The 10,472-nt window shown below is 35.9% G+C and overlaps 2 protein-coding genes across 2 annotated transcripts; one reads left to right on the plus strand and one right to left on the minus strand.

Annotated features, from left to right (window-relative positions):
- Positions 1-133: 133 nt before the first annotated feature.
- On the plus strand, positions 134-4,662 carry LOC112011735 (uncharacterized; the record flags this gene model as incomplete). Its single annotated transcript, XM_065769655.1, is given in 9 exon segments — positions 134-198; positions 299-376; positions 1,009-1,121; positions 1,229-1,294; positions 1,484-1,585; positions 1,701-2,268; positions 2,923-3,128; positions 3,243-3,406; positions 4,307-4,662. Coding segments are annotated over 9 exon segments (1,495 nt in total), but the record flags the coding sequence as incomplete, so codon positions are not given.
- An 852-nt stretch (positions 4,663-5,514) lies between these two features.
- On the minus strand, positions 5,515-10,463 carry LOC112011734 (NADP-dependent malic enzyme). Its single transcript, XM_024044076.2, has 18 exons — positions 10,356-10,463; positions 10,187-10,261; positions 9,452-9,603; positions 9,268-9,373; positions 9,071-9,136; positions 8,255-8,350; positions 8,067-8,138; positions 7,879-7,962; positions 7,687-7,785; positions 7,318-7,365; positions 7,184-7,237; positions 6,976-7,074; positions 6,796-6,885; positions 6,634-6,711; positions 6,420-6,494; positions 6,239-6,329; positions 5,929-6,057; positions 5,515-5,848 (listed from the first exon to the last, which is right to left on the minus strand). The coding sequence occupies exons 2-18, from the start codon at positions 10,247-10,249 to the stop codon at positions 5,760-5,762; spliced, it is 1,491 nt and encodes a 496-aa protein (XP_023899844.1). The 5' UTR covers positions 10,250-10,261; positions 10,356-10,463; the 3' UTR covers positions 5,515-5,759.
- Between the last annotated feature and the right edge of the window lie 9 nt (positions 10,464-10,472).

Here is a 10,472-nt window from a genome sequence, read left to right on the forward strand (position 1 = left end):
TTTAAATCCACTCATATTTTGGTGACTGTGAGCATGAATGCGTTTTTCTGTTTAATTTGGAGTTTGATTTCACTGTTGTTTTGATTATTTCTCATTATTATGCGTATTTTGATATGGATTGAAGTGATCGCAGTTATGGCGGCGCTGGTGATATGACATTCAACACATCTTTGGCTTCGTTGCATACATATCTTGGCGGTAGGCATATTGTTTTTGTGTTTTATGTATACATGTGTATTGGTGCTCGTCGAAACTATCTATGGTTTAGTGATATGATATCTCTTGTTGCATATAATAGAGGTTGAAGACACTCACGGTAGGTTGGCCTTCTTGGAAGGCAGCGCCGTCTTGAACCTCCCGCTGTTTTATCTTGAAGGTATGTATTTAATATTCAAATTTTCAATAATGGTTTTGATTTTCAGTCCCGGTATCAATCTTGCTATTAAACTTTGTCCAAAGAACAAGCTTAGTTGTAGTTGTGTGAAGTTGAAAAAAAAAATCTGGAATATTAGGAAGTGAAAACTGTGTTTCATAGTTTTGGTGAGCGCTAATCAAAAAGTGCATTCAAGTTTTTGTTGGATGTTTAAACAACTAATGTTTCTAGTACAATTTTGCAAACATTTTCGAAAGAAATTTGATGCCGGTGTAATACTGTGTTACTGAGCCTTTCTAAATATAAATATGTGTGTGCGCGTCTATATATATTCTTTTCCTTATTCATTCACGTGCCATGTTGTGTGTGAGTGTGTATGTGTGTATATATTTATTTTTCCCTATTCTTTCATGCGCCATTATGCTCTGTAATGGCTTGTGCAGTATCATTCATAAGTTTTAAATCAGTTTTCATAACCCCATAGGCATTAAACGGCAGTTTAATGAAGTACCCTCAGTCTTGCAAGTTTTAAGATCTAACGTCCTAGTCAGATTGCTGAGGTGTTTGATGCACCAAATTATCATCTATATATTTTCTGAAAGAGAAAGTTTGACCTGCTGTGTGAAATATGTCAGGAGTTGTTTTGTTCCCAGAGGCTACCCTTCCTCTAAGAGTTATCCAACCAAATTTTATAGCTGCCGTCGAGAGAGCATTGGCCCAAGTTGATGTTCCTTATACTATTGGTGTGGTAGGTGAACTTCTTACGACTGATTTTCACTTGGTCTTATCTTTATCATGTATTACTTCCCTGCATTTTTGTCTGAAGGTTTTGACGAGGTTTTGAAACTTCTCCAGGTCCGTGTATACAGGGATCCTGATAACCCAAGAATAAAGTTTGCAACCATTGGGACTACAGCAGAGGTTATATTACAAAAGCTTGCAGCCAATTCTTTCTTTTCTTCTTATTCTTCCTTTTTTCCCCCTCCCAATTGATGAGGATGTCACTTATATATGTGGGATTCTTTTTTGGTTGTTTTACATCTTTGGGCTCTATTGTTTGTCACATTATTTATGGAATAGCTTATCCATTTGCTAAACTCACTTTTACAGATTCGGCAATACCGGCGTTTAGAGGATGGCTCACTGAACGTGGTTACTCGTGGCCAGCAGAGATTTCGTCTAAGGCGACGCTGGATTGATGTGGAAGGGGCAGTTAGGATAATATTATGCTTGAATGATGTTTCTTTATTTTTCTTTTTATTTCCTCCTCTTTTTGGTTGCCTATAACAGTAATGGCTTATTTGGGGTAAAATTTTCATCTTTCTAGCCATGTGGAGAGGTCCAAATTATCCAGGAAGATCAGCCATTACGGACTCCACGTGATGCTTTTGGAAAATTGACACCATTAAGTAATCTTCGGAGCCATAGTCTCTCATGTACCCAGCCTTTGAATGCTTCTCGTGCTAAATTGCATCAATCTAGGGATGAGGACAATGTTTCAGAGTCAAATTCTGAAGAAAGTTTTGAGAGTGCACTCACCCCTACAGAAAGGAGCATCCACCATTCTGCTGTTAATTCTTGTTATGGGTGTGATATAATGGATGAATCTACAAGCAGTGATGATGAAAAATTCTTGTACGAGCCAGACCTACAGTTTGGAAGATCTTTCCTAAAAGACTCTGAATCCGTAGGATCATTGCATTCAAACCATCAAAAACACATTGAAAATGCTGATTTAGGTTCCACATCAGGAAGGCAATCTTGTCAAGGAGAAGAGACAGACAGGCATAGGAGAAAAATTAATTTCGACCAGTTCCGCAGAGTTCCAAGAGCGTACTGGCCCCACTGGGTATACCGTATGTATGATTCCTATTGCCTAGCTGAAAGGGCTGCAGGTAGTTTTACTTTGCTTTTGTTCATGCCCCTGTGTTCTCTTTAGCATTTATTAGTTTTAATATTTTAACTTCAGCTGTGGTTGCGTATTGTAACGCAAGGTCTTCGTTGTGAAAATACCTTAGGTCATACATTCTAATAGCATAAGATATGTATTGTCATCATTCTTGTTTTTAAATATTTAAGTCAAAGGACACTGATATGGTTCAGTTTTGATCTTTCTAAGCATTCTGAACCCTTTCTAAATGTGACTGTAGTCTATTTGTAGAATGAAATTGTTTGTTATCCATGAAAAGGGAAAAATCTGCAAAATTTTGTTATATTTTGTAGAATCAACCTATTTATTTTAGATGACCAAGAATAAATCATTCTAGAAGAGATAAAATCTCACTAGTTTAGTAGACCACACTAGTTCAAATCCTTCCTTTCCCCTCCCCCTAGGGCCATGCTTAACATTCCAAGCATTGTTCCTGATATCCTCCTATCTCTTCCTTGGTTCAAGTGGAAAATTACATTATTGCATTGCCTTATAAAGTATTCAGATATTTTGAACAGGAATGATTCTTCCTGTTCATCGTCTTTAACTCAACTAGGTTTGGATCTTGTTTTTAAATCTCATTTAATGACACTAATCTTTCTGTACTGGTATTTTGCAGATATGTGGAAAAAGATAGTTGGGGCACCCAGTATGGATGGTCTTGTTAGGAAGCCTGATCTTTTGTCATTTTATATTGCCAGTAAAATCCCGGTTTCTGAATCTACAAGGCAGGAACTTCTGGAGATTGATGGGATTTCATATAGATTGCGTCGGGAAATTGAGTTACTTGAGAGTGTCAATCTAATTCGATGTAAGATCTGTAAGGTAATTATATGGTCTTGCTTCAAAACTTTGGGTGTGTGCGCGTGCACAAATAAAGATGCAATGACTCTAGTTGCCCATCTATTTGTTCTACATTTTCAATTTTCTTTGATGCAGACTGAAATCGCGAGGAGGAGTGATATGCTGGTCATGTCTAGTGAAGGTCCTCTTGGTGCTTATGTGAACCCACATGGTATCGTGCACGAGATAATGACTCTCTACAGGGCAAATGGCTTAGCACTAAGAGGGCTACCACAGACAGAATGCAGTTGGTTTCCTGGGTATGGGATTTTCTTTTATTCTCTTTTGTCCATGTGACTTGTTTGAAAAATATTGACTTGTGCAATTTCACCTTTCACAAGTTAAGTGATCGTGTGGCTACTTATCCAGAATATATATATCACCAATGAACTCAAGCTCAAATGACACCTCCTCTTGTAAGAGCAAGGTGGAGGGTAAGGTCATTGGTGCAAAACCCATTAGGTGTATGTGTAATTTATCAATACTAAAAACCAAAGAGTAAAGTGCTTGTGTGCTAAAGGGCTAATGAAAAGTGTGCTTGGAACCGTTAGATGCAACCAGGGACCTTATGATGTTGCATGTATTGACATGGATACCCATACTATTATCACTTTTTCTTAGTCCTGGTATCCAATGTGCATAATGATTTAAAGTTTGCGTGTGTGCTTGTCTGGGTATCCAATTTTTGATTTAAAGTTTGGTATCCAATGTGCATAATGATTTAGAGAATACTTGGTAAAGACATCATTTGCTGGGATTAGAAATTGTTTGCAGTTGTAGGTAATTTGGAAACTAACAGTGTAAGGTAAGATAACCACAGGAGGAAGTACATCATGATAACAAAATATAAAATATTTTATTATTAGTCTGGGATAAGCAAGGTGTGAAATACTTAAAGCAAATCAAAAATTGTCTGCAACTTCCATGAGTAATTTGCAACTGTTTAATTATATTTATGAAAATATTTTCTTCAGACCTCAAAGAATATGGTACTGTGTATGGCAGTTTATTGTGTGGTTAATTTCCCGAATCTTGTAAGCTTTTGCTTGCTATTTTAAGCTAATGTGTGTTGAAGTAATCTGTGGTTTAGTTCTGATGCAACTCTTCTGAAGTCAGTGTAGCCTGAGTAGCTAAACTGGAAATTTATTGATTTTTTGCAGGTATGCATGGACGATCACTAACTGTGTCGCTTGTGAAATTTTTATGGGGTGGTTATTTACAGCCACAAACAAGAAGTTGAAGCCTAGATCATTTTGGGGGATTAAGAGCTCTCAAGTTGCGGATGACATGTAGTAACACGTAAATTTTTAGGTGTATATGGCTTGTGTGTCGGCAAACATGTATTTTGTTAGAATGATGAATAGTTTAAGCTTTTGAGATAAATTATAGTTTTTCATGGTAACAGGCAGGCACAATGAACTCTCAAAGGGTAAATAGGCTACTGTGTACAATGGTTTGTGTGTCAGCAAACATGTATTTTGTTAGAATGGTTAATAGTTTAAGCTTTTGAGATAAATGGTAGTTTTTCATGGTAACAAGCAGGCACGATGAACTCTCAAAGGGTAAATAGTCTACTGTGTACAATAGCGAGATATTGGCCCTTTTGATATCAAATTACATTTAACATGGAGAGAAAACAAACTCATAACGAGATTGCATCTAATATGGAAATAAAAATTAATAGAATCAAAGTCCTCTAATAGCATTAAATCATGATCAATCAATATTGATCTGTCAAATTTGGCTTACGCATCATCAAGTTTTTAAAAAGCGACTGAAAATTGTGGCTTTCATTAACGTGAGGATATTGTCCCAAACATGTATATCTAGGATCAAGATTGCTAGTGTCAAATTTGAGTCGGTGATACATCTATTATATGTCAGAATACTTTTTTTGGTTTTTCCTTCCTCCTTTTTGGGTCAGATATGGGTTGGGGTTATTCGTGGTGCCATTACACTTTCCGCCCGTAACATTCAGAAACTGATATTTGCCATTACTTTTGGACATAATTTTTTCTAGGAACAGGTTTAAATGCAGAATCAAGCTAAAACTAGTGTAAACTGCTTAAATTTCACGAAAAAAATTGATTCAAGTTTGACGGCTTGACGCAGTAAGAATGTCTTTGCAACACCAACTAAAGTTGGTAGTTTTTCAGATGTATTAGTCACAGTATTGTGTGAGAAATTAGACAGGAATCATAATAGAAAGTAGAAACCAACGTTTTAATTTTTTTTAAATTTTTTTTGCTAATATCATATAAACCACCGTCACTCTTAAAAAGAACAGAAGTTTTATTTTCAAAACATAATGGAACAGCACTCATCTAAAGTTTGTGCAACACGCCGCGCGCACACACACACCAGTCAATTGGCATCAGAGTATAATGAATCCTTCTGATATATGAATATTATTCATTAGATACGGAGTTTGAAAACATTGAAATCTCTCCCTCTTAAAATGAAAATGGATAAAAGAAAATTTTCAGTCCCGAGATCAACATAGTGACTAACTATAATTTATGAACTAGAAGACTAAAGAAAAACCAATAAAGAAAAGAGAAAAGGACAAAACTTGAAAGTCGGAGAGGTTGCAGATTACAAAGTGCAGGAATTTTAACGATAGCTGCGGTAGATTGGGCTGTACATGCAGCTCTCTGCATACTTAACAAGATCCTTCGGACGAGGGAGACGAGAAGCAAGACCTGGAAAGCAATTACAGTATAGCATTATTAAAAAGTTGAAGGCATCTTTTATGACCTGAACATATCAGAAAGAAACTCACCAAGTTCGTATGCCTTAGCAGCGACTTTAGCAGCAATGTGAGCTGATATCTTTCTGATATTGGTGAATGGTGGGTAAATCAATCCCTTATCGAAGTTTTCTTGTCCCACTTGCACAGCCAAAGCTTCCGCTGTTACAATGGAAAAGATGGAAGTAGTTAAACCATTAAGATTCATACAAAACAAATGACAAAGAGGAAAGAAGAAAAACAGTGAAGAAGCATGTTTCCTTATCAGGTATTACACTGAAAATTTTCAAACAAGTATATGCATCATCAAGTTATAATTTTATAATTCTTTAAATGTGCTTACAGGCTGCCAAAAGCATGTCATCATGCACCCGAATTGCACCAGAGATGATCAAACCCAAACCGAAACCAGGAAAGATGTAAGCATTGTTGGCCTGAATGAAATGAATAAGAAGTAAGCCCATAATATCCCTGTAAATTTCAGGCAAATAGGATCATATACAATAACATAATTAGTCTAGAACCTGGCCAGGCACAAAAACTTTCCCATCATACTCAACAGGGTCAAATGGGCTTCCACTAGCAAAGATTGCTCGACCCTGCATATTGATAGAGGACAAAGGTGACAGATGGTCAAAAAAGTGTAATGCTAGTTTATTTAGCCATAATATCCACACCATATGCAAGAAATGAGGTGTCTTGAATTAAAAACCAAAGAAAAAAGAAATATAGTTTTACCTTACTCCATGTATAAGCTTCTTCAGCTGTACACTCAGATTGTGAAGTTGGGTTGGAGAGAGCAAGAATGAGAGGTTTCTACAAGCCAATCACAGACATCACTGTCAGATTCTTACTATCAGATATCAAAATAAATATATTATATGGAGCGGCTGAGAGAACCTTATTAAAGGATGACATGGCCTCAACCACCTCCTTTGTAAAAGTCTTTCCTACTCCTGAGGATCCTATCAGCACTGTTGGCTTGATTGCCTGATAAATTGGAATGTAATGTAAGGAAAAAATTCTTTATAAGGTATTCCTTTTATAGACATGTAGCATTATCCAAGACAGTTTTCATACCTTGACAGCATCTAAGAGCGCCTTAACAGGTTCATGCTCATGAGCCCATGGCTTCTTAAAGTGCTGAAGTGACTCCTTACGGGAGCTAACAATCAGTCCCTGCAACCAAGTTAACACACCAGTTATAAGTGACTAAAAGAACTTTAAAAAATATTGTAGAAGCTATTTTTCTTTTCCAAGCATGGAAGTCGGATCAGGTTTTTATTACCCTTGAGTCCACAAGCCAAATCTTCTTGCGTGTTTCTTCCAATGGAGCTTTTGTCTGTGAAGAAAATAAATCATATTAATCACAAATGCTTTACTGAAGAAAATAAAAAAATGATACGATGGAGAAATTAATACCTGTTTTGAAATCTCAAGTGCTATAAGCTCTGCTATGCCAGTTCCAGCCTTCAATAGAAAAGAGACAACAGTGAGAAAGAACAGCCAATTGGATAGAGTACATATGAACATAAACAAGAATAGATGGTATCTATCTATGCATCTGTATGTACACATTAGAAAATAGGATCAATGAAGCAAGCATGGACTCATCAAGTTAGAAGGTGCTTGAACTGAGATGGAGACTAAAGTAGGTAGACTCAGCAAGATGTATCAAAGTGCAGGACATTGGAATTATAGCTTTTAAATTGATCTTAGTTTCACCAATGAAAGAAAAATGAAGGAAAGACAAAAAGGAAATCTCTAAAAGCAAATGTGTTTGAGCCTTACTTCTCCAGCACCCAGGAATAAGAAAGTGTGGTCAGCTAAGGTTCCACCAACTAATTTCAGAGCTGCAATAAGTCCTGCTAACACTACAGATGCTGTACCCTGAATCAAATTGAAAGAAATCACATTTTAGAAAAATATTCACCAAATTGAAAATAAAATGACCAACATTTAAAAAGTTTTTGAACATCTTACCTGTATATCATCATTAAAGACAAGATGAGTTGAGCGGTATCGTGACAGCAGCTCAAATGCATTATGGTTAGCAAAATCTTCGAACTGAGGAAAAAAAAAAGGTTATGTATTAGGAAAAAATGCAATCATATGAAACAACTCAGAAGTTCAGAACACTAAAAGAATTAGTTCGTTATAATGATATAGACCTGAACTAGAACTTTCTCCCCATAGTTCTGTTTAACTGCATTCATGAACTCATCAAGAAGCTCAGCATATTCCTGAATCAAAAAGTGAAAAACTATCTCAATAAAACATAATTTACATATTTCAAAATAGTTTTTACAATAGTTAAACATATTGCAGTCAAAGGAAGAAGACAAGAATATTTTAAAACCTGCCCAGTTGCCCTCTTGTGCCTAAGACCAATGTAAAACTCATCCTTCAACAGCTGCTCATTGTTTGTACCGACATCAATAGTTACAGGCAAGCACTGCAGACAATAAATACAGATGGTAAATTATCAGCAACAATAGCGGACCACTCTATTACTTGGTCAAGCTGTTGATGAAATAACTAATCTAGGTCCAACTTGCAAGGCATTTAACTTCAAGTCTTCAGAAGAGGAATTTATGAAATAGTAATCACCATGTGACAAAAGTGTATTTAACTTCAAGTCTTCAGAAGAGGAATTTATGAAATTGTAATCACCATGTGACAAAAGTGTGGCCATAACCCACCAACTTTGGGCCCAATTATACAAGAAGACATAAACAAATTTAGGATATGGGAACCTTTTCTTTTGCTAAGTAACTCTCACATCTTTGCTAAGTAACTCACATCCCACAAGACCTCACCCACCAGCGCATTAGGGTGGAACTGTTATCTGACCTTGTTAGGAAGAATTTGAAATTTGAGAAAGAAATATTTAAATTATGAAATTAATTCAAACCTATTTGTGATATTTTTGCTGCATCTAATTCACTTGCAACTTATTATGCTGCAAAGGACATATTTGGTAATGATTGATGAAGTATTTGAGTATTATAAAGAGCTTATTTTAAAACAAAAGCATATTGCTATAAATAACACCAAGAACCTTAAGTTTAAAGTCATAATACTAGAAGTCTTTGTTGATAAATTAAAGGAACATAAGAAGAAACTTTGTAAAAGTCCATTAAACCAAAAAGAGAGCAGTTAGAATGGTGCTTACTGCTGAAGGACGAATTCCTCCTAGTGCTGTATATAAAGAAAGTTTTCCAACAGGAATTCCCATTCCCTGAAGAAAATCAAAATGATCATGTCAAAGAAGTTGATTGTAAACTCAACTATGAGATAAGAAATGGTGACTATGAGTTCCATGATTTATCCATACAGATTGAAATTCAAACTGAACTAGACATGCCATACCTGGCAGCCAAGATCCCCAAGCCCCAATATACGCTCACCATCAGTCACAACAATAACTTGAATACTCTTCTCTGGCCAATTTTTCAAGACTTCAAGAATCTTCCCCCTGAAAATTTGAATCATTCATTATCTGCTTCAATGCTATGCAGAGGATTAAAAACAGAAATGCATTCAGAAAGTATACTTCTCTTTCAAACTGATGTAAAGGCCCTGGGGACGACTGAAAATACTCCCATATTTCTGGCAAGCCTCACCAACAGTTGGAGTGTACACAACTGGAAGCAGTTCCTCAACATTATCTATCAGAAGCTTGTAAAACAGCCTTTCATTTCTCTCCTGTACAATAAAATCAAATTGCACTAGAAAGCTTCAGTAGTAGATACTTAAGATATTGGTTTCACCACATCAATCAGGATTAGCAACACTCAAAAGCATATCAGATTTTAAATGACCTATATTTTATCAAAATTTCATCTATTCAGAGGCATGTGGAATACTCCAACTTCTTCTAAAGAGTATATGAACAACGGATGCGTTTACAATTGACCAATAGAAACCCTTCTGTGATGGAATTTGGACTAATACCAAAACAAAAAAACAAAAGAGAATCCTTTCAAAAGTTCATTATCTCAAATATATTTAAACCAAAAGTCGTGTAACTCAACCGTCACATTCTTAGTGTTTCCAACCAAAAGGTACAGGGTTCAAATCCCCCTCCCTAACTATCAAATTATCAAATAAATAAATGACTTTTATAGGTTAAAATTGTACTAACAATGTAAACTTATATTTTAGATACACAAAATGTGTGCAATGTTATATATACACATTTGCAAAAAGTGTACAATATAAACTAAGAATTTTCCATAAATAAATAACCCTTTAGAAACCAATGTAAATTAGGCAGGTGAACAATTACCTGAAGATCCATCATGGCCATGTACCTATGCAATGGAACATCATATTTTCGAAGATTATGCATTAACTTCTTTTCCTAAACACCATAAATGTAACAGTAATAAGTACAAATTAGCAAATTAGCAAGCACAAATTTCCTAATTAGCATAAACTAACTGTAGTCAAGTAACCTGAAGCTCCTGAGTGAACACTGCCGGAGGGAGAAGGCCACGCAAGTAATGAGCATCTCTCTCTTTCTCATTGAAGCCAAGCCCTTTGTTGTGGTGTGGATCCCGCAGCAAGGTGTA

This window comes from Quercus suber, unplaced genomic scaffold (genome assembly GCF_002906115.3).
Source record: "Quercus suber isolate HL8 unplaced genomic scaffold, Cork oak 2.0 scaffold_1252, whole genome shotgun sequence".
Taxonomy (NCBI): Eukaryota; Viridiplantae; Streptophyta; class Magnoliopsida; order Fagales; family Fagaceae; genus Quercus; species Quercus suber.

What these genes read in the sequence shown, in the direction of transcription:
- LOC112011734 (XM_024044076.2), bottom strand. Translation starts at nt 10,249, where the DNA reads ATGCATAATCTTCGAAAATATGATGTTCCATTGCATAGGTACATGGCC. An exon ending in AAGCTTATACATGGAGTAAG is followed by an intron (nt 6,495 to 6,633) that starts GTAAAACTATAT and finishes ATCAATATGCAG; the next exon opens with GGTCGAGCAATCTTTGCTAG. An exon ending in TGCTAAGGCATACGAACTTG is followed by an intron (nt 5,849 to 5,928) that starts GTGAGTTTCTTT and finishes ATTGCTTTCCAG; the next exon opens with GTCTTGCTTCTCGTCTCCCT.